This window comes from Urtica dioica, chromosome 2 (assembly GCF_054948205.1).
Source record: "Urtica dioica subsp. dioica isolate 48M chromosome 2, U.dioica_male_clone48M_v1_H2, whole genome shotgun sequence".
Classification (NCBI taxonomy): domain Eukaryota; kingdom Viridiplantae; phylum Streptophyta; class Magnoliopsida; order Rosales; family Urticaceae; genus Urtica; species Urtica dioica.
This window is the reverse complement of record NC_142757.1, coordinates 2,342,057-2,366,179: the sequence shown is the minus strand read 5'-3', so window position 1 is coordinate 2,366,179 and position 24,123 is coordinate 2,342,057. Positions and strand designations below refer to the sequence as shown.

At 41.4% G+C, this 24,123-nt stretch overlaps 1 protein-coding gene across 2 annotated transcripts; it reads right to left on the bottom strand.

Moving 5' to 3' along the window:
• Positions 1-6,521: 6,521 nt before the first annotated feature.
• Positions 6,522-8,811, bottom strand: LOC149404005 (UvrABC system C protein). Of its 2 annotated transcripts, none has more exons than XM_089605679.1 (5): positions 8,653-8,811; positions 8,463-8,556; positions 7,045-7,106; positions 6,889-6,947; positions 6,522-6,794 (listed from the first exon to the last, which is right to left on the bottom strand). In XM_089605679.1, the coding sequence occupies exons 2-5, from the start codon at positions 8,543-8,545 to the stop codon at positions 6,783-6,785; spliced, it is 216 nt and encodes a 71-aa protein (XP_089461805.1). In that variant the 5' UTR covers positions 8,546-8,556; positions 8,653-8,811; the 3' UTR covers positions 6,522-6,782. The 2 variants fall into 2 exon arrangements, with proteins under 2 accessions (XP_089461805.1, XP_089461813.1); XM_089605687.1 differs by having other exon boundaries at positions 8,463-8,550; positions 8,653-8,778.
• Positions 8,812-24,123: the final 15,312 nt, after the last annotated feature.

Genomic DNA, 24,123 nt, shown 5'->3' with positions numbered 1-24,123 from the left:
TTGACCGTGCCAAAGGTTGGCTGCCTACGTACCCTTTAGTCGGGATCAGGTCAGAACGTAGTTCAATTTGTGTATTGAGGGCTATCTTGGGCTCGGAGGCTTGAGAATCCAAGGCTTTAGAGTAGGACCCGGCTCGTAGCTTCTAGTGAAGACTTTATAGGGGTCGCTTGCCTCGTAGCTCGGAATTCTAGCTCAATGGCCAAGAAGCTGGAGAGCAGCGTGGACCGCTAAAGCTCGGGTCGCAGAAAAGGAGCGCGCTCCCTCTCGTGGAGGGGGGTCCTTGTGTTTCTGAGCCAAGGGAGGAGAGGTGCGTGCTCTTGGAATGTCACAAGAGCACGAGAGAGAGAGTTCTCAAGAGGAGAGAAGTGTTGTTGGAATGAAAATTGAGGCCCATCGGGTGGCCGGAAGCGGGGCGCGCGAGGCATCACGTCTAGGAGGGCGCAGGGCGCGCCGGACGTGTCGCCTGGACGGGCGCGGCGTGCCCGGCCGAGGCGTTGGGATTGCTCGGCCGGGGCAGCAAGGACGCTCAGCCGGGGCAGCAGGGCCACTCGGCCGAGGCGGGAGGGACACCCGGCCGAGGCAGCAGGGGCACTCGGCCGGGGCAGCAGGGGCATCCGGCCGAGGCGGCAGGGACACTCGGACGAGGCAGTAGGGGCGCTCGGCCGGGGCAGCAGGAGCGCCTGGCCGAGGTAGCAGGGGCACTCGGCCGGGGTGCCGGGGCGTGCGCGGGCCGGGAGGCCGAGGCGCGGGAGCGCGCGCGGGCCGGGAGGCCGGGGCGCGGGAGCGCGCGCGGGCCGGGAGGCCGGGGCGCGGGAGCGCGCGCGGGCCGGGAGGCCGGGGCGCGGGAGCGCGCGCGGGCCGGGAGGCCGGGGCGCGGGAGCGCGCGCGGGCCGGGAGGCCGGGGCGCGGGAGCGCGCGCGGGCCGGGAGGCCGGGGCGCGGGAGCGCGCGCGGGCCGGGGAGGCCGGGGCGCGGGAGCGCCCGCGGGCCGGGAAGGCCGGGGCGCGGGAGCGCCCGCGGGCCGGAAGGCCGGGGCGCGGGAGCGCCCGCGGGCCGGGAGGCCGGGGCGCGGGAGCGCCCGCGGGCCGGGAGGCCGGGGCGCGGGAGCGCGCACGGGCCGGGGAGGCCGGGGCGCGGGAGCGCGCACGGGCCGGGGAGGCCAGGGCGCGGGAGCGCGCGCGAGCCAGGCGCGGGCCGGGGCCGGCAGCAGGCGTGCCCGGCTAAGGCGTTGGGATTGCTCGGCCGGGGCAGCAAGGACGTTCGACCGGGGCAGCAGGGCCACTCGGCCGAGGCGGCAGGGACACCCGGCCGAGGCAGCAGGGGCACTCGGCCGGGGCAGCAGGGGCATCCAGCTGAGGCAGTAGGGGCGCTCGGCCGGGGCAGCAGGAGCGCACGGACGAGGCAACAGGGGCGCTCGGCCGAGGAGGCCGGGGCGCGGGAGCGCGCGCGGGCCGGGAAGCCGAGGCGCGGGAGCGCGCGCGAGCCAGGCGCGCTAGGGCGCGCTGAGGCCCATTGGGTCGGGGGCCCCAGGACCGGGGGCGCAGGTGCGTGCGTGCCGGTCGTGCCGGGCCGTGGGTGCGGCAGGGCGCTCGGGCCCGTTGGGCTTCCGGCCGGCCTTGAATCATTTTTGAATTTCTGGTGTCCCGAAAACGACCGGTAACAATCACATTAGTTCATGGATTCTTGTTGAGCACATTCTATGTCTCAAGTGAAAAATAAATCAATGTCAAAGATTATTTATTTTTCATAGTTGTCAAAAAATAATTTAATGCTTAAGGCCTAATACAATTGGCCTTTGAAAAACAAATCGATGTCCTTGATCATTTCTTTTTCATGTTTTAAATAAAATTTATTAGGTCCCAGGCCCAGCCCATATAATTAATTTAAATAAAACATCAAAAAATTAATTTTTTATTTTATAAAAATCGGTTTGGGCCTCTTGAGCCCAACCGGGCTAACGGGCTTTGACATGGTCGAATCCTTGAGCTCACTTGCCAAGTTAGGGCTCAACAAGTTAGCCCATATCAAGAGCCAAGGGGCCAAAACATCCGAGACTCCTATCTAAGGGTAGGAGAAAGTTTGTGACAAGGATGTCACAAAATTCGTCTTCTTCGTCAAAGGTGAATCTCTGGAACTCTGATGGGGCTGTGCTTCGGACCGTCATCTCATCTCGCAGTGGGTAGTCAGCCCTCCAAATTTCAAGACAATCGGATTACAGAAAGTATTTTATATAAAATTATAAAAATCCTATAACCTTTGAATTTCGGATTTAACAACAATTCTAGAAAAGCGAGAATAAAAAATCTACGATCAACCACGAATCACAATTCACAGATCATATCATACTGAATTGAGTGAATAACATATCATAATATAAATTCATAAAAACAATATTAAAATTAATTACTAGAACGAATCGATTAATTAAGTAATCTACCTGCTCTAATACCACTTATTGGTGATTAATGCACATTAAATAACCAATTAAATGCGAAAAAGAATAATTACGCTAACAAGAGCTAATTATTAACATGGTTATTAAACAATATCTATATTACTTCATCAAGCAACCATATCATATAAAAGACGAGTTTAAGAAAACTTACAGTTTTAGGCTCACGAACTGAAAGCTTTCACAATCCGTCTTCGTCTTGAACGTACAAGCCTCCACACGATCAGATCTAGAACTCCTCCTTCAAGGACTCGATGTGATGACACCAAAGTCTTACGAAACGTTATCTCCGAGGAAGATAAGACAAAAGAGTGGGGTTCGTTATATGTCACTAGATCTGGAAACGGGGTCTTTCTGATCTTTTTCTCTTATTTTTAAGAATGGAATTGAAGCAATTCCGAGGGGAAGGAGTAGAGGAATTAGGTCGGCACACTCAAGGGAGAGAGGCCACGAAATTCCTTGGCAATTAGATTAAAATTTGATTCACATCTGCCCTCTATTCATAGCAGTTTAAAAGGTATCTTTATAGAATATTCCAGAATATTCTAAAAGATATTATTTCCTTTTATTGTGTTCACACTAATGGATTAAATCTCAGCCATTGGATCTCAACAAGTGAATCCAATTTTTCTCTCATTCGTCATAATAGTATCTAGTATTTTATTTTATACAACAATATAAAATATTTTGTTGTTGAGAAAATCTAGGAAAATATATTCTCCTAGATTTTCTCCTAAAATATCCTAATATTTAGCATAAATATTAGGAGAGAATATAGGAAAATATATCTCCTATTTATTCTCCTATATTTTAGGAACATAAAAACAGAAAAAATACTGGTTACCACACCAGTGCAAAAAACGTCCAACACCGTAGGGGGTAGGTGATTTTTTGCTTTTTCAAGGCCCAATAGATTTAAGCCCATTAAACACTTATTTACTAGTCCAACAATAAATAATAAGTTTATTTACTTTATCTAGCAATAAATAAACAGCTTTACTATAAATATTTATTTAATTCCCAAAATACCCTTTTTGGAATTTAATGTTGTCAATCACTATTACAGCAAGTGAGATTATAATAATAATAATAGATACTATTATATCAACGTTCTTATCCGCCTTTATCGAAGCCAAATCGGGGACGATGGACCTCGTAGTAGAAGCAAAAAGACGAAAAAAGTCCTTTCTCTTTTTCGATAGTTTCGTCTAATCTTAGGCAATACTCCACCGTGTAAGCTAAGACTGAACACTCCTTTAATACTAGAATTATATTTACTCATCGTAACAAGTGTCCACTGATTTAGTCAGTACGCGATCATGACCCTCCACGTTCTGCCCGTATCGAGATAGGTCAATTTGTTCCATTATACCTTTCTCGTTACATATAAGCCCTAAGCATCGTTGTTTCCCCAGCGAAAGATTCAACCGAACGTAAGCCAACTTTGGAAGTGTGCACAATCAATTGGTTCTGGAATCAACCCTTAGGTCAGAGAACATTAACCTTCTTTCAGGAAGGCTGGATTCCGTAATCGTAAACCACTTTCTTCTACAATCATGTCCCGAGCTCCCAAAACATCCATTTATTCAACCTTCATTGGCATTTAACGTGATGAATCAAAGAACACGGTAACCCGACCTAGAATTCCATGATCACTTCAGGATTAAGATCAAGCGTCACTATGACCATCATTTGTGACCTTGGCTAGTGTGTCGTAGCGGTCCTTAAACGACACATCTACAAGCAAGGTCTGTCCGGGTCGTACACTTACCATAAGTGCATAATGCTCCCAATAAGTGATCAACCTTCACTGGTGTTCCGCATATATGACTTTAGATAAGGCTTTCCAGGGACATATCAGTCATCGACCAAGTTTTAGTTCACCGCCCGATCTCGGATGCCCAGCATGCAATTCAGCTTGATACGGAGACTATGGATGATAGTTGTTATTGATTCTGAATATTATCAGACCTCAACCCACTAATCATATGATGTTAATAAAGTAACTTCTTATCTTATTTAGCAATCATCATCTTCTAGTGGGTAATATTCGTAAAACCATTCTCGTCCCGATGGGCCACGCCTTGTTCCGCCTGCTCTGCCATTCGTCGCGCATCGGCGGCGTGATCAGAAAGTCCGGCTCTGACATCAACGCCCTCTGAATCGCCACCGCATCGAAGATCCACGTCGACACCGCTGCTGGCGCGGAGGTCTCCGACCCGTCGTCACCGTCATTATGCCAGCCAGATCTACGACCAGGGTCTCTCTGCGGAGTCAATTCGGCACAGTGCGCACTGGACCCAAACAACGTCGCTTCCGGTGTTGAGCACCATGTACGAGTACCTCGTCGGAGTCCCGATCCTGATCCGAGTGAAGTACTCTCCGCTGCCCTGTGCCAGCCCCGATATCACCGAGCTGCTTAACCCTCCCGCCGCCGCGCTGCCGTTCGCCTTCGCCAGGATGCTCTCCACGCTCAGAGCGTCGCAGGTGAGCGTCCCGATCCTTATCCGAGTGAAGTACTCTCCGCTGCCCTGTGCCAGCCCCGATATCACCGAGCTGCTTAACCCTCCCGCCGCCGCGCTGCCATTCGCCTTCGCCAGGATGCTCTCCACGCGCAGAGCGTCGCGGGTGAGCCGAAGTGTGAAGACGTGGTCCGGCAAGTGGGTGGAATCGGCGAGGAGCGCGTCGACGTGGTGGAGGTCCAGCGAGAGGTCGGCGGTGATCGTCTCCTCCGAGTCGGCGAGCTTGGACTCTGGCCATGAGACTGTCTAGGCAGGTGATGGGAAGGAGGTCATCGTTAGGCTCTGGAGCTCCACGACGGCAGAGACGACACCGGTGAAGGAAACAAGGAACATGACAATGAGTGCATTTTGTCTTCTTGCTCTTCCGTTTTCCATTGTTTTAGATTTATGTAGAGAGAGAGAGATAGAGAGAGAGAGAGAGAGAGAGAAGGGGTTTTTGGACACATGCGATGATAGACTCTGTCAATATATAAAGAAATGTGATGAGAGATAGGGGCGTTATTATCATAGCATTTTCAGTGGGAGATAGCTTGCAGTTTTATGCACTTTATTGTTATTATTATTAATGATATGTGTTTATCAGTTTATGTTCGAAAGTAGGTTAATCCTATTAACCATTGAGCTCATTTGTTTAACTATCCACTTATTTAAGAGAATAGCCAATTTACTGTTGTTCTTATTACATTAAATAAGATTTACTGTCGTTCTTGTTATGGTTAATAAGATTTACTGTTCTTGTTATGATGGATAAGATTTATTGTTATTCTTGTTACAGTAAATAAGATTTACTATTGTTCTTGTTACAATAAATAAGATTTACTATTGTTCTTGTTACGGGTTACCGTAAATAAGATTTACTGTTGTTCTTGTTTCGGTAAATAAGATTTACAATCGTTCTTGTTACGGGTTACAATAAAAAAAAGATTTAATGTTGTTCTTGTTACGGTAAATAAGATTTACTATTGTTCTTGTTACGATAAATAAGATTTATTGTTTTTTTGTTACGGTAAATAAGATTTATTATTGTTCTTGTTATGGTAAATAAGATTTACTGTTATTCTTGATACGACAAATAAAATTTACTGTAGTCTTTGTTATTGTTAATTAGATTTTACTAATTTTTTTATCATGGATGATATAATTTACTATGATAGTTAATAATATTAATCTGAGGATATTATTGGAATATTGGAATATTGTCATGATAAGTTGGTTATTTTATTAAATATGTTAATAGTTGGGTTATAATTTCAAAATAGATGTATTGTTTTGACTAGTATTTAACTGGTTTGTAGCCCATAACGCAAACCCCATATTTTTGCATTGATTTTAGAGTAGTCGGCCACGCTAAGCTCAATTATTTAAAGTTAAAACATTGAGAGAAGAAAAGGTACGCGGGCTGATTGGTTTTTGGAGCCAAAAAGTGAGGGAGAGAGAATTGAGAGAAGAAAAAGTACGCATCGTGGCTTTTGATAGTTGGAGAAAGACTGTGGGTGCTACAGTATTAATTCACCCCAAATTAGTTATATAGGATATTGATATAAAAGGTTTTCATAGCAATTCTTAGGTCTTCCTGAAGCATTCAAGTCCCCATAATGTTCTTTCACAGTCATTACGGTACGTTAAAACAAGTATATATAGCTCCAGAAAAAGCAAAATTATTTTTCATGCACCCACCCACAATTTCACAAAATTTAATTCCTCCAAAAAAGAAGAAACAAAACAATCTACATAGTTCCCTCGCAAAAAAAAAAAAAAAAAAAAAAAAAAAAAAAAAAAAAAAAATCTACATAGTAACTTTCACTCCACTTAATGCTTGTTCTGCAAGAAAATAAAAGAACATCAGAACACCAGAAGAGAAAATATCAATAATAATTCATAAGCTCATAATTAAACACCAGTAAGAAAAATCAACCTCAAAGTTCCTTGATATATCCTTCATTTGGTCAGCGAGTTCTTGCCTTTTCTTCACAGCTGCAAGGTTGATCCATGATCAGCGAATTCCATTATATATAAACATATAGGAATAGAATCGAGGCTTAAAAGGGGGGAAATTAACGTATGATCATACCCATGGTCGAAATGTCATCAATTCGTCTCGATGTCCTCACCGCGAATCTCTGAAATGCAGGGCTACGAAAAAAAAAAAAGGCAAGAAATATTGTTTAGCATTACAAGCAGACAAAGCGCCAAAATATAAAATTAGAATATTGCACCAAAAACCCAGTCTGATAATCTCATCTCAGCATAAAACCTCAAGCTCTACATTCAAAAATAGTTACAGTTATTAAGACGGCTGGAGATGAAAATTACTCAATCACTATCATTACAAAACAATAAAGGCTTGTTTAGAAAAGTAAAATCCTTGGGATAGATTCTTCTATGTTTATAAATGCCGCTGCCTCGTGCTATGTTTCCTCATAGTCGTAGAAAAATCATGAATAAAACATATTTATCACTTTATATACATTGATTATGTTATAACCTAGTCATTTACCACTAAATATCCAACATATCAATCTAGTTCATCTTCTTGACAAAGACTATTATAGACTTAGATATTAACCCAAAACTGCCCTCTAATTCACGAATGATTCTAGCTTCAAGTAAAACCCCTGATCTTTAAGCAGTGCAATTTACAGATTATAATCACAGCAGGTACTACTCATGTTGAATATGTTTTAGATATACCACCTTCTATGACATGTTTGGCCTCAGTTATTATAGCCATCTACATATAATAGAAATGGAACTTGGATAGTATGCCACATTTTTGTGTCTCCTTCCCGGTCCTCCATTTAAATTATGACCCATCATCTAGCTTTTTTAACTTCATTTTTTTCTGGCTTATCCAGAGATTATGCCTCCTTCCTTGTCCCTCATTTAAATTATGACCCATCATCCCGATTTTACAACAATTTTTTTTTTTCTATTTATCAACAGGCCATGTCTTGGGGGATCCAAATTCGTGTTGAGCTCCAATCGTAACTAAAAATCTATCGCAATACCAATACGGTTGTCCCTCATTTAAATTATGACCCATCATCCCAGTTTAACAACATTTTTTTTTTCTATTTATCAACAGGCTATGTCTTGGGGGATCCAAAATTGTATTAAGCTCCAATCGTAACTAAAAATCCATCGCAATACCAATACGGTTGACCAAGTGGAACATAAAGTGAAATACATACGGGGATCGAGCCACGCTGACCAAAATAATTTATCTGACTATGTTCTAAATACAAATTTCCAAAAGCATTGAAAGCCGTAGCAAAATTGGCTTCATGCTACAGCTAAAAAATGATCTGATATTTTGATATTTCTTTTGCTTCAATGGAACGAACCACTTGGAAACAGAAATATTCCTAGTGGCCAAAGAAAGAAGCTTCGGAATATACATACATATATATACGCGATATATCACAGAAGACAAAAGAAGAGAAAAATAATTTAAAGATGTAAAAAAATTCTAGGAGAGAAATTAAGCACCTGTTCGCAAGGCTGTTCACAAGAAGCTCATTGACGAGGTACGAAAATACCCTGTGCGCGAAATTCCCACCCGCCATGATCATGCAATCTTAAACTACATTTAATAAATTAAAAGTACAAAAGCGAGAAATTATAACCAAACCCTGGTCTCAGAGCAAAAATACAAATTTCAACGAATACTCCTAATTACCGTAATTAGAGAAGAAACAGCGGATGAGAGAACCGATAGTTCGAGAAATCCCGAGATTTATACCCTAGACAAAAGGGGTTTCGTGTTCAGTTGACGTTGAAGACGACGTAAAGTAGAGGGATTTCGATACCTCAAGTTGGGCTGCATTGTGGCTCTTGAGCCCAATTGAAGGCCAACCTTTTAAATATGTGACTCACTATAGAGAAATTTATTGGGTTACCTTATTTTCAAAACTTTTTTCTATGATATTCTATATTTTTTATTTTTAATCGACTAGTGTATAGGAGAAAGAGCTCTAAGAATATGGAGTTTCTTTTCAAACTATTTTCCTCTTAGCTTAGAGTCCATACATTAGTCATATACTTCTTGCAGATTGTACAAGAGGTAAGGGTCGCCTATATTTGAATATAATGTTTGTTAATGCGAATTAACATAAATAAGGTGTCCCAATTTGACCCAAGATCAGATCTTGAGCTCGTGCAAAAGTCAGGGTGTCGTTCTCGTCTCAAAACTCAAACCTCGGTTGTGAAGATTGGTCTCGTTTAAGTCCTCCTATAAGAGAGGAATAAATAAATGAAATCAAATGAGAGAGATGGGATGGCCCTTGACGCGCCATCTGATAATCAACACTAGTATTGCATTAAATTTAGAGGTGATGGGTCATCTCATCTCCAAAATGTTGTTGTTTTAGAAAGAGGAAAAGTATTTAGATATCTGTTTTTGCAGAGTGTCTGCAGTAAACAGAGGTTATAGTTTCCATGTGGTGAGGTTATCTATTTATAGAGAATGAGAGGGAGATGAAGGCTGGGCTTCATAAACGAAGTTGGTGAGCAACAAAGAACGTGAGTGGCCCGAGGTGGAGCGAGGGGTATTCAAAGGCCGTAATGCCCCACATGGGCGAGACTAGGTGTTAATGCAATTTTTTGCACAACATTTACAACGTACACAATAGTTCCAAAGAAAATGGATGTATGGAGTCAAAATTAGAAAGGCAGCAATTTTCAAATTTTCTTTAGGAAGGGTCAATCATGATGACGGTGGTAGTGAAGATCTTTTTCCTTGGCCGCAAGAAGATCATGGTTAATGAGGACGAACCCGATTGGGACCACAGTCTCCACAGAGCCATAGAAGGGTCGATGTAACCGTCGAGAAACTTCCGAGTAGCCTTTCCTTCAGGGGGTGGATGGTGTGACTTCTTGTGATCTCTTTTACCAAAGTCGAGCAACGAAATATAGGAGAGTGATGTGATGTTCTTCTATGTGAGGTGAGGAGCTTGATATTAGAGTTTCAAAAAGCTCCAAGGCATGTTTGAGATGGAAAAATATGGCATCATTGTGAGCCTAAGATTTTGTTATGAGAGAATGTGTGGGAGAAAGATAATATTTCTTCTTCAATTCTAGAGAGAAAGGATGAGGAATATTTTTCTTTTTGTATTGTTTTGGAGATAAGATGTATGATAAAATGTGAGAGTAAGTTAGAAGATATAGTCTTCGATTCTAGAGAGAGAAAAAAAAAGTCCTTCTTCGATGGTGTTTTTTGTAAATAAAAAAACAAAAAAAACAAAAAAAATTAACCAAATAAGCCACCGAAAGTTTAACAATTGCTAGATACCAACTTTTTGTAAATTATTTTGTAAATAGCCACCTCAATTTATTTACGGCACTCAAAAAGACAAAAATACCCGAAAAAATTCCCGCATATTTTGGGGTTTTTTTTTCTGTCTTTTTGGGTGCTGTAAATAAATTGAAGTGGCTATTTACAGAAAATTAACAAAAGATTGGCTATTATACAAAATGCTATAAGTCAAATGGCTATATAGCAAAAGACCCTAAAAAAGTGGGTACCGAGAGATTATGTTCTTGATTATAGGTGGGGAGAGAGATGGCGTGACAAATAGGTATGGAAATATGTTGTTCTTGAAGAAATGGGTGAAGGGAGATATGGTGTTGCTGGATAAAAATCGGTATGAAGAGATGATGTTCTTGATGAGATGGTACTATTGAATGAGATGGGTGATGGGAGATGAGAGATGGTCTTCTTGAGGTGATGGGTAATGGGAGATGCGAGATGTGAGAGGTGGTTTTTTGTTTTTTTTGTTTTTTTGTATTGTTGAGAGTGAATTATGATAGAGTTTTGGCCCTACTTTTTGTGCAATGAGATGATGGATTTTCATAGAATTTTTGGAATGTTAGGTTGTGGGACTCATTTAGGGTGAAAGAATAGGTGAGAAGGCTTTCTGGGGGGGTCTTGGGCATGATTTGGCTTCACTGGTTTACATAGAGAGGCCTCGGAGTGGGATAGGCCGAGAGGAAGGGCTTAGGTCAAGAAGAAGGGTCTAAGGCCGAGAGGATGGTGTCAAGGCTGACTGGAAGGTGTCAAGGCCGACATGACCAGTCTAAACCTGCTTTAATAGAGATGAGAGTGTCAAGGCCAAGAAGAGGGGTCGGCGGCCAAGAGAAGACGGTCAAGACCGAGAGGAGATGGTTGAAGATTTTTTGGCCGAGAGGATAAGCCTTGAGGCTTGTTTTTCCGCTATTGTCGGTTGCTCTCGAAAACCATGAAACATTAAATTCCACACGACTTGCGTGAAATTCCGAATGCTAAGGCCCAATGGGGGTCGGGTCACTCAAAAGCCCATCAAGACCCGCGAAGGCTAAGGCCCACACAAAACGGCCCAAAAGTCCGAACCCAAGCTCACACGCGAAGCAGAGCTCACCATCGCGCGCTCTTCAAAAGAAGCACGAGCTTGGTGCGCATAAGACATGGCGCGTCGCTGTTGGAATAGATCTAGGATTAAGAAAAATTTAACGCTTCTAGCTAGCGGCGGAAAATAAAAAATTTCTTTAAACAAGTAAAAACGATTTTTACTAACCTAGACAAAGTGCAAGCACATGTTATTTTTATATTAAAACTATCTACGAGTAATTACACGTTTACTAACCTTTATGTAGCTTGATCGTTGAGAAGCTTGTGGAGGTTGAATTGCTCGTCTCCCCATGCAGCTCGTCTTTCTTTGTTCTTCGGGAACTCGAGTAACCACGAAAGTTTCTATCACATAAATCACTCGAGGTAAGAAGGAATTAGTGTGCGGGCACTTTTAAACACAACGACTCAAGAACAAGTCTTAGAGTCGAAGATCTAAAACAAAACGCAAGGTCAAATGTGGACCTAGGTGCCAAAATAAAAACGAAAGGAGTTAGAGAGAGAGAGAGAGAGAGAGAGAGAGAGAGAGAGAGATGGGCGGCCAATTCTAGAGAGAGAAGCTCTCAATCTCTAAAAGTTTGGGATGAGAAACAATGAGAATGAGGTGGGGTATTTATAGGAGGATGATTACCTTCAAAAGGTAGTTTCCCCTTCTCTATTGAATATCACATATTCATGAGAAAATATTTGATTTCCTCTTTTCCCTTTGGACGTCCAAGACATGTCCACATTGCCTCATGGATTTGTTTCCTCTTTTGCTTGCTCCCTCTTTGGCCAAAATCCCATTTGCTTCTAGAAGCAAATTTGTTTCCTCTTTTTCTTTTGGCAAGTATCTTCATACATTAATGCACAAAATAATCTCTCTTCTCTTGCTCAGGTTGGACGGTTTGGAGGAATTCTAGAATGAGCTTCTAGATGTTTCTTCATTTGTTCATGAAAACATAAGAAAAGCCCATTAAGAATTTTCAAGTAAAATTCCATGAAATGAAATTAATCCTCAAGGCCCAAATTCTTTAGGTTGGCCGTGTGGATCAATTCATTGTTATCATATGAAAATGTCAAAAAACTAATTTATTGACATTCATACCATCCCATGTCCAAGAGGACAAAAATACCCTTTAAACAATTTTCGTAAAACTTGTCTAGTTCTTGTTTTGACTTAGCATGTAGTTTAACTAATCCTACTCAAAATGACTTGTGACAGTGACCTCATGGATCCAAATGAACAAAGTTTGGGCTAACATACTTGGACTCAAAAGTTCACAAACTTTTTCCAAGTTTAGCTTAATGTCAACTGACTCCACTAAAGAGTTGACACTGAGAATCTCTCGGTTCAAATGAATTTATTTTCTACTCAAGAATTCAACTTAATTGTGATGAGTGGATCCACTGAATATTATCTATGTTTACCCTTTGTTGTCGCCGTTTTCCGGACAACGATTTAGAAGCCACAGGCGGTTAGACCCAAGGCCGGACCAAGTGGCCTCGCCTGGGCTTGAGCGTGTCGGACTCGGTGTCCCGAGTCTTCCCTTGGCTGTCGGTGGTGTCTGAGCTCGCCGGGATACCTAGAAAGGATGAGAGAACCGTGAGCTAAAAAGGAGAAACAGAGGGGGTGCCTCTGTTTACCTCTCCGACGCTCAACATTAGTGGGATTGAGGTGGATAATAGAAGGTTTAAGTGTTTAGGGGCCGAGACTTGAGAGAAACGAGCGAAATGTGAGTTCGGCAGCGTTTCAGTCCTCAAACTTGGATTACCCTTTGGAGAGAGTGGGCCTCTCGTATTTATAGGCGACCAAGGGGTCATTGGTGGGCCCCTTGGCCGAATGAAGCAAATGGCCGAGGATAGCCCATGGCCGAGGATAACCATTGGCCGAGGATAGCCATTGGCCGAGGATGGCCCATGGCCGAGGATAGCATTTGGCCGAGGATAGCCATTGGCCGAGGATGGCCCATGGCCGAGGATAGCCCCTGGCCGAGGATAACATAGGGTGGCGTCACTGGTGGGCCCGTCATCATGGGCTCGGCAGGGGATAATATAGATTGGCGCTATTGATGTGCCCCCTGGCCGAAGATAACATAGGCTGGCGTCACTGGCGTGCCCCTGGGCTGAGGACAACATGGGCTAGCGTCATTGGTGGGCCCCTTCGCCGAGGATAACATAAGCTCGGCCGAGGATGGCATAGGGCCGAGGACAGGCCTATGAGGCCGAAGTCGCTCGTGAGGCCGAGGTCGAACGGTCGAGCTGAGGCCGAGGTCGAGCTCGCCAGGCCGAGGTCGAGCTGAGGCCGAGGTCGAGCTCGTCAGGTCGAGGTCGAGCTGAGGCCGAGGTCGAGCTGAGGCCGAGGTCGAGCTCGTCAGGCCGAGGTCGAGCTGAGGCCGAGGCCGAGCTCACCAGGCCGAGGTCGAGCTGAGGCCGAGGTTGAGCTCGCCAGGTCAAGGTCGAGCTGAGGCCGAGGCCGAGCTCGCCAGGCCGAGGTCGAGCTGAGGCCGAGGTCGAGCTCGGTCTTGGGCCGAGGCCATTGGGCCGGCTTTTGGCCTAATCGGCCCAAGGGCCGATTAATGGCTAGGGCAAGTCCGATTGCCTTTTATTTTTCCCTTTGAATAGCTTCGATCGGGATCGGGCCGATAACACCCTTCATGAATATGATCAGATAGATGAGATTTACAAAATTACCATTTTACCCTTCTAGCTGTTATTTTCTCAACTCCTTTGTCGCTTGTGAATAAGTTAGATACAATGTATTGACGAGGAGCTAACAATTCACATTGATTCATCCAAAAGAGTCATGACTCAATTTGGACACTGGCCAGTTCATTTATTCACATTCCAAAGAACAAAGCATGAGGTGATATACATTGCATTTCAGCAATCTTGTACATGAATTCCATATCTATGAGATCTTCACAAAGTTACTCATGACATCTTCGTAACTTAGTATTTCACCAATAGGTCATGTTCAGAATCACATAGTGAGTCCGAACTCTGACTTTCTCAAATAAGAATTCGTAAGCTATGAAATGACATGTCTCATTTCAGACTTGAGGTAAGCATGATGCAATTCATACGTAGTGACCTCGAGACATAAGAGGTTAAATGGTTTGTTCTTATTCTGTCTCTGGAAGTGCACTGGTCAATTCAGTACATTCGGAAGATACCTAGAAGAACTATAGAGTCTCCAACTCTCAATGTCCCATAACCAGACATCATAGATTCTCCTAACAATCGTACTGAGGTCAATAGTCCTTTGACCCTTAGATTGCGAATATATTGTTTTAAGCAAACTACGAAGAGTTTGTTCATGCAAATCTACATTTGTCTCTTCGTAAGTTGTTATGTTTGTTTATGGACTAAAGACTAATGTTTTATCATAAAAGCTTTAAACAGACAAGGAAGAATGAATGAACATTTCAACTTTTATTAATAATTCAGCAATTACAAGCAAGAGTTTTCGTGAGACTTTATTACATCAATTGCACATAAGTAAAGATTACTACGCTTCTCTTGAATAAAATGATATTTCCTCTCAATATGTTTAGAGCGCTTATGGCTTTGAGGTTCCTTTGAGTTAGCGACAGCCCCACTGTTATCACAATAAAGGGTCATGGGCTCGTCGACGTTTGGAACGACTTCCAAATACTTAAGGAATTTTTTCAGCCATACAGCCTCTTTGGATGCTTCACAAGCAGCAACATATACTTAAGGATTTCCTAGAATCCTTATCCGCTTGAAAATCGGAGTCGGTATATCCCGTCATAGTTAGGTCTTTTCCTGAATATGTAAGTATCAAGTTCCTAGTTCTCCGAAGATACTTATGAACATGCTTAATAGCAATCCAGTGCTCGGGTCCAGGGTTGGATTGAGAATGGCTAACTACGCCAACTGCGAAGCAGATATCTGGCCTAGTGCAAAGCATAGCATATATGAGACTTCCTACAGCTGAGGCGTAACCAATTTTTCTCATGTCCTCAATCTCTTGTGCAGTCTTGGGAGACTGGTCCTTAGAGAGTGAGACTCCATGCCTAAAGGGTATTTGGCCCTTCTTGGAGTCTTGCATCGAGAAGCGATCCATCACCTTATCAATAGAAGATGCTTGAGAGAGCGACAAAGTCCAGTTCTTCCGATCTCGAAAGATTTGGATCCCCAGAGTGTATGCGGCTTCTCCTAGATCCTTCATATCGAATTGCTTTGCTAGCCAGATCTCAACCTCAGATAATTTACCCACATCATTACATATGAGTAATATATCATCGACATACATTACCATAAATACAACTTTGCCTTCGTGTATTAACTTATAAACACACGGCTCATCTATCGATTGCTCAAAACCGAAGCTTTTCACAGTTTCAACGAATCTAATATTCCATGACCTAGATGCTTGCTTTAATCCATAAATGGACTTAAGCAACTCACAAACTTTGGTCTCTTGAGCTTCTTCCATGAAACCGTTTGGTTGAGCCATATAAATGCGCTCGTCAAGATTGCAATTCAGGAAGGTAGGCATGACATCCATTTGCCAGATCTCATAATCGAGAGCTGCAACTATGGATAGAAGTATGCGGATGGATTTAAGCATTGCGATGTTGTCAATGGTGCCCACAAGAAGAGTTGTAGTGTGTATTTATGTACATTTGATGTCATATAGTCTTACGAAGACTCTTGCTTGTAACTGCTTATTTATTAATAAAAGTTGAAACGTTCATTCAATCTTCCTTGTCTGAAGCTTTATGATAAAACCTTAGTCTTTTAGTCCATAAACAAACTAAACAACTTACAAAGAGACAAATGTAGATTTGCATGAACAAACTCTTCGTAGTTTGCTTAAAACGATATATTCGCAATCTAAGGGTCAAAGGACTATTGACCTCAGTATGATTGTTAGAAGAATCTATGATGTCTGGTTATGAGGCATTGAGAGTTGGAGACTCTATAGTTCTTCTAGGTATCTTCCGAATGTACTGAATTGACCCGTGCACTTCTAGAGACAAGATAAGAACAAACCATTTAACCTCTTATGTCTCGAAGTCACTACGTATGAATTGCATCATGCTTACCCTAATCCTGAAATGAGACATGCCATTTCACAGCTTAGTATTCTCATTTGAGAAAGTCAGAGTTCGGGCTCACTATGTGATTCCGAACAGGGCCTATTGGTGAAATACTAAGTTGTGAGAATGTCATGAGTAACTTTGTGAAGTTCTCATAGATATGGAATTCATGTACAAGATTGCTGAAATGCAATGTATATCACCTCATGCTTTGTTCCTTGGAGTGTGAATAAATGAACTGGCCAGTGTCCAAGTTGAGTCTTGACTCTTTTGGATGAAACAATGTAACTTGTTAGCTCCTCGTCAATACATTGTTTCTAACTTATTCACAAGCGACAAAGGAGTTGAGGAAATAACAGCTAGAAGGGTAAAATGGTAACTTTGTAAATCCCGACTAGCTGATGATATTCATGAAGGGTAAACACAGATAATATTCAGTGGATCCGCTCATCATAATTAGGTTGAATTCTTGAGTAGAAAATAAATTCATTTGAACCGAGAGATTTTCAGTGTCAACTCTTTAGTGGAGTCAGTTGGCATTAAGCTAAACATGGAAAAGGTTTGTGAACTTTTGAGTCCAAGTGTTTAGCTCAAGCTTTGTTCATTTGGGTCCATGAGGTCACTGTCACGAATCACATCGATTAGGAATAGTTAAACTGGAAGCTAAGTCAAAAGAATAACGAAAATTGTCGAAAGGGTAATTTTGTCTTTTTGGACATGGCATGAAATGAATGTCAATAAATTTTTTGACAATGTCATATGATGACATATTATATCACACGGCCATAACATGTTTATTGGGCCTTGTGAATTAATTTCATTTCATAGAATTTTACTAGAAAATTCTTAATGGGCTTTTCTTATGTTGTCATGAACAATTAAAAGAAAACCTAGAAAGCCTTTCTAGAAGGCTTTAGGCCGTCCAACCCAAGTGAATGGGAGACCAAATTTCATGCAGCCCTTAGTGTGAAAGAGAGTTTATTTTGTGCATTAATGTATGAATATACTTGCCAAAAGAAAAAGAGGAAACAAATTTCCTCTAGGAGAGTATGACATGGGCGGCCAAGGCAAGAAAAATAGGAAACAAATTTGCTTCTAGATGGCAAGGCTTACACAACCAAAATGAGAAAAGGAAATAAGGATTATTTCCTCATGAATATGTGATATTCTAAAGAAGAGGAAACTACCTTATTGAATGTAAAGGCTCTCCTATAAATAGGAGCCTTATTCTTCTCATTTCATTCATTCCACATAAGTTAGAGATTGAGAGCATCTCTCTCTAGAACTTGTGGCCGCCCCTCTCCTCTCTCTCTCTCTAGTCAATTTCATTTTATTGTTTTGGCACCTAGGTCCTCATTTGACCTAGAGTTTAGCTCTGCGACTTTAAGACTCGTTCTTAAGTCATAGTGTTTAAAAGTGCCCACTCACTGATTCCTTTATTTCGAGTGATTTAGTGATAGAAACTTTCGTGGTTGCTCGAGGTGCCGAGGAAAGAAAGAGAGACGTGCTGCGAGGGGAGACGAGCGTTGCAAACTTTCCAAAAGCTTCTCAAAGTTCAAGCTTCAAGAAAGGTTAGTAGACTTCTTAGCTCATAATAGTTTTTATTTATATGTACTTGCTCTTTGTCTAGGTTAGTAAAAACTGTTTTACTTGTAGAAGAAAATTTTTAAATTTCCGCCGCTTACCGAAGCGTTAATTATTTTCTTAAACCGTAGATCGATTCCAACATGCGACTGACGAGAAAGTTTCTTCATAGTCAATCCCTTGTTTTTGGCTATAACCCTTTGCCACTAGTCGTGCCTTGAACGTCTAGACGTTCTCATCCGGACCCTTTTTTTCTTGTATATCCACTTACACCCTACGAGTTTAATCCTTCAAGGAAGGTCTACAAGTTTCCAGATTTTGTTGACATACATCGAGTGCATTTCAACTTTCATGGCATCAATCAAAAGGTTTGATTCAGAACCAGCCAATGCATGGTTGTAGGAAATAGGGTCATCCATGTCAGAGACGGCTACGAGAGTATCTCCGTAAGACATGTACCTGTCAGGTTTTTGAGAAAACCTTCCACTACGTCGAGGGTACTACTTGACGAGATTCTAATGAGTTTGGTTGTGTTTCAGTTGGGGTAAGAACACTTCTTACAGATGAAGTAGAAGCTTCCTCACCCAACTTTTCTTCAAGTACAATTTTGCTTCTAGGTTTTACATCTTTCATAAAGTCCTCCTCAAGGAAATGAGCATTCATGCTGACGAAAGTCTTGTTGTCCTCGGGACTGTAGAATGGGAAACCTTTGCTTTCCTTTGGATATCCAACGAACAGACACAATTCTGACCAACTAGCCAATTTGCTAGTCTTTTGCCTTAGCATATGTGCAGGGCAACCCCAAATTTGGATGTGGCCTAGATTTACTTTACGGCTAGTCCATCGTTCATAAGGAGTACCAGGAACCATTTTAGACTGAACTTGGTTCAGAATGTAGGCTGCCGTTTCGAGGGCATATCTCCAAAAGGAAAGAAGGAGTGATGAGTAGCTCATCATCGATCTAACCATCTCCATTAGAGTTTGGTTCCTTCTCTCTTACACTCCGTTTTGTTGAGGTGTGCCAGTTGCTTTAAGCTGAGAAGCGATACTTTCTTCTTTAAGAAAGTCATCGAACTCTCCATACATATATTCACCACCTCGATCAGATTGAAGGGTTTTGATCTGTTTGCAGTTTGCTTTTCCACTAAAGCCCGAAAGACCTTAAGTTCGTTAAAGGTCTCGGATTTGTGTTTGAGCAAATAGATAAAACCGTATCTTGAGTAATCATCGGTGAAGGTAACAAAGTATCCATATCCTCCCCGTGCCTGGGTACAGAGAGGACCACTTACATCTGAATGTACAAGTTCCAGTAACTCAGTGGCTCTTCGAGCCTTAGCTGAGAAAGGTCGCTTAGTCATTTTTCCTTCTATACGAGATTCACAAGTAGGTAGTGAACCTATTGCAGAGGCTTGGAGTGGACCTTCCCTCACAAGTCTCTTAATCCTGTCTAGACTGATATGACCAAGTCCTAAGTGCCAGAGATATGTTGATTTATTAGATCAGAGGAATCAGAAAGTTTGATCCTCTTTGACTCCGTAACTAGATCATTATCTATTTCAATGTCTAAAAGTAAAGGTTTCGTGGGATAAATGTAAAAGAGAGCATTCTTCATACATGCATCAGTGACGAAAGAATTATTGGAAAGATAAATTCTAATTCCATTCTTAATAAACTTTAAATAATAATCGTGCTCATAAAGACGAGCAACGGATATCAAGTTCTTGAAGTAAGGAACAACATAAACATTATTCAAGTTTAGAGTTCGATCTTCAAAAGATAGCGTCACTGATCCCACGGTCTTTGCTGACACTGAGCTCCCATCAACCCATCTGAAGGAGAAGTCACCTTCCTCTAAGCTTTTGGTTTTCTTTAAACCAGTCAAGGAACAACAAATATGGTTAGTAGCAACAGAGTTAAGAATCCACGTTGATAACATTATCTGCTACTAAGCATGCTTTGGTAATAAGTACATTACTATTTTCCTTTACTTTTAGGTAGGAAGGACAGTTCTTCTTCTCGGCCTCGCGAGGTCTCTTCTTAGATCGAGAAGTGGAGCCTTTGTGCTCAGTAGCATGTGCCTCTCCTTGATTCCTCCTTTTCTTAGTGAGACCCTCAGCAGTGTGAAGCTCCTTCATAAGCTCGATAACAGTGTACTCTAGCTTGTTCATGGAGTAGTTCAGCTTGAAGGTATTGAAAGATTCGGGGAGAGTCTCCAAGATCATATCTATTTTGGTCTCCCCATCAATCTCGGATCCTAGGATTTCCATCGCATTCAGGTAACTAATGATCAGCATCATATGGTCCCTGACAGGAGTCCCAGCCTTCATGCGACAGTTCATAAACTGTCTGACTGCTTGTTGTCTAGCCTGACGCCCTTGCCGTCCAAACATCTCATGGAGATTGTGGAGCATATCGGTGGCCGTCTTTATATCACGATGTTGCTGTTGCAGCACATTGTTCATCGATGCCAAGATATGGCACCTCACAATCTCATCGGAACGGAGCCAAGCCACCAAGGCGTCTTTGTCCTCTTGAGTCGAATCATCATTCATTTGAAGAGGACACGGGGTGGTGAGTACCAATTTGTGCTTGTTAACGGTAAGGAAGATGTCGAGGTTACGTTTCCAGTCAACGTAGTTTTCGAGTTTGTTTGAGGAAAGGATGATTGAGAAAGGGTTGAGAGATATCTTGCTGAAGTTAAGTTGAAACAAGTTTATGATTAGTCTTTTGGTTTAGGATTTAAGTTTGTTTAAGTTTTTAGGATGAACAAGACAGGAAAAATCCAAAGGTGTTATGAACGAAATGACACTTTACTCCTTCGAGGGAAGGCCGCAACGTGTCTCCTTCTATAATTAAATTACTCATCATTAATGCATAGCCAAGATGTCAATACATCATATATGACTAGCCACCTTATAAAAATGTTTGATCACTCACATCCTTTCGCAGGGCCTCGAGGGAGGATTACTAGGGATGGAGTCTAAGTGTGTAACCAACCACTTAGTCCAAGAGATCGACTTTGAAAAATAATCCACCGAGGGGAGGCCTTGTCTAATTGTCTCACTATCGGACGTAGCTCATTGAGCAACGATCAGAGCAAAGCGTCATTGAGTACTCTAATTTAAGAGAGGGCCACGAGGGTGACTCTTAGTCTGGCGACAATTACACTTTTCATTAGTGTTGGGGATCGTGGGTTGTAAACAACAAGTATAACCCTCCCATATAGTTTTTAGAGTTGGCACATCTTCTCTAATACATTTCGGAAACATGCTTTCCTAGTGCTTAGAGAGATAGAGTGGACTTCTAGAAAGGAATCTTAGATCTTCATGTTCAAGGAAGAGCAGTGTTAGTGCATAAAGGCACAAGGTACATACTTGGACAGTTTCCTATTTTCTATTCGGGAAAGTGCATGAGGGAAGTGTGAACTTCAACTTACTTGAACACTTGAAAGTTTGAGATTACACATCTTTATTTTTTCGGCTTGTCTTCGAGGAGACCTCCCACTAAAATTTTCAAGAGCGTATAGATTTTGAACATATGTGATATAGATATAGTTTTGAAAACATTTTGAAAAACATATATGATTTGGATGACAAAACATTTTTAAGTTTTGAAAGTCAAAACGATTTCAACAATCAAACTAGTTGTTAAAGAAATTAAATTCAAGTAAATTTTTCAAAAATCAAAACGTTTTATTCTTTCACATTATGTTTATTATCTTATGAAAAACAATTTTACTCAAGGAAATTTTCTTATTAGAGTTCTATAACTTATGGAGTGGGGTCCGAAATACGGAATTCTAAAAAATTGGACTTTCGGAGCAGCCGCGTACCTCGGAGTAAAATCGCCATAACTGGCGGCTTCCTTTTGACCTAAAACCAATGGCATGGGAAAGAGGACAAATAGACCTTTAATTGGATTCAAGAATCATTAAATTTAGAATTCGGAGCAGAGAGTTATGCCACTTCTAATGTAGGTTTTTCTCGAGCTCGAAGAAAATTGGAAATAATTAAAGTCCGAACTTGAGTGCGAAAGAATCGAGTGTAAAGAAACGTATTAGAGAGTTGTTAAAGATTTTATATGTGTCTTATTAACATGGTAATAATATAGTATAAAAGTAAATAACAACAAACATAAAACGAAACGAGTAAACAAACAAAACTAGCAAGACAATATAACTAATCATGAAATTACCCGAAATTTCTGAAACTTAATAAAACACGTTTTTCATTATGAAAAAATTAAAAACTTTTAGAACTGATTATAGTGTGTTTTAATAACATCCCAAGGTCATAGAAAATCAACATTATTTTTAATTAAAAGACATGAGCAATAAATTAAAAAAAGAATCTAAGAAAACAATTCTAACTTGTCAAAAAACGAGTAATCTTTCGAAAACGATTTTCAAGCTCATAGTTTTAATCACATGTACATGCTTAACTTTGACCATAGCTCTGATACCATTTGTTGGAATAGATCTAGGATTAAGAAAAATTTAACGCTTCTAGCAAGCGGCGGAAACTAAAAACTTTCTTTAAACAAGTAAAAACGATTTTTACTTACCTAGACAAAGAGCAAGCACATATTATTTTTCTATTAAAACTATCTACGAGCAATTACACGTTTACTAACCTTTATGTAGCTTGATCGTTGAGAAGCTTGTGGAGGTTGAATTGCTTGTCTATCCACACAGCTCGTCTTTCTTCGTTCTTCGGGAACTCGAGTAACCACGAAAGTTTCTATCACATAAATTACTCTAGGTAAGTAGGAATTAGTGTGTGGGTACTTTTTAACACAACGACTCAAGAAAAAGTCTTAGAGTCGAAGAGCTAAAACAAAATGCTAGGTCAAATGTGGACCTAGGTGCCAAAAAAAAACGAGAGTTAGAGAGAGAAAGAGAGAGATAGGGTATTTATAGGAGGAGGATTACCTTCAAAAGGTAGTTTCATCTTCTCTATTGAATATCACATATTCATAAGCAAATATTTGATTTCCACTTTTCCCTTTGGACGTCCATCCCATGTCCAAAAGGCCAAAAATACCCTTTAGATAATTTTCGTAAAACTTGTCTAGTTTTGTTTTGACTTAGCTTTTTGTATAACTAATCCTACTCAAAATGACTTGTGACAGTGACCTCATGGATCCAAATGAAAAAAGCTTGAGCTAACATACTTGGACTCAAAAGTTCACAAAAGAGTCATGACTCCATTTGGACACTAGCCACTTCATTTATTCACATTCTAAGGAACAAAGAATGAGGTGATGTACATTGTATTTCAGCGATCTTGTACATGAATTCCATATCCATCAATGGTGCCCACAAGAAGAGTTGTAGTCTTTATATTGCACATTTGATGTAATAAAGTCTCATGAAGACTCTTGCTTATAATTACTTATTCATTAATAAAAAGTTGAAACGTTCATTCATTCTTCCTTGTCTGTTTGAAGCTTTATGATAAAACATTAGTCTTTAGTGAATAAACAAACTAAACAACTTACGAAGAGACAAATGTAGATTTGCATGAACAAACTCTTCGTAGTTTGTTTAAAACGATATATTCGCAATCTAAGGGTCTAAGGACTATTGACCTCAGTATGATTGTTAGAAGAATCTATGATGTCTGGTTATGAGGCATTGAAAGTTGGAGACTCTATAGTTCTTCTAGGTATCTTCCGAAGGTACTGAATTGACCAGTGCACTTCTAGAGACAAGATAAGAACAAACCATTTAACCTCTTATGTCTCGAAGTCACTACGTATGAATTGCATCGTTCTTACCTTAATCCTGAAATGAGACATGTCATTTCACACCTTACGTATTCTCATTTGAGAAAGTCAGAGTTCGGACTCACTATGTGATTCCGAACAAGGCCTATTGGTGAAATACTAAGTTGTGAGAATGTCATGAGTAACTTTGTGAAGTTCTCATAGATATGGAATTCATGTACAAGATTGCTGAAATGCAATGTATATCACATCATGCTTTGTTCCTTGGAATGTGAATAAATGAACTGGCCAGTGTCCAAATTGAGTCTTGACTCTTTTGGATGAAACAATGTGACTTGTTAGCTCCTCGTCAATACGTTGTTTCTGACTTATTCACAAGCGACAAAGGAGTTGAGGAAATAACAGCTAG

What these genes read in the sequence shown, in the direction of transcription:
- LOC149404005 (XM_089605679.1), bottom strand. Translation starts at nt 8,545, where the DNA reads ATGATCATGGCGGGTGGGAATTTCGCGCACAGGGTATTTTCGTACCTC. An exon ending in GTGAACAGCCTTGCGAACAG is followed by an intron (nt 7,107 to 8,462) that starts GTGCTTAATTTC and finishes TTTTTTTCGTAG; the next exon opens with CCCTGCATTTCAGAGATTCG. An exon ending in TGATGACATTTCGACCATGG is followed by an intron (nt 6,948 to 7,044) that starts GTATGATCATAC and finishes TCAACCTTGCAG; the next exon opens with CTGTGAAGAAAAGGCAAGAA.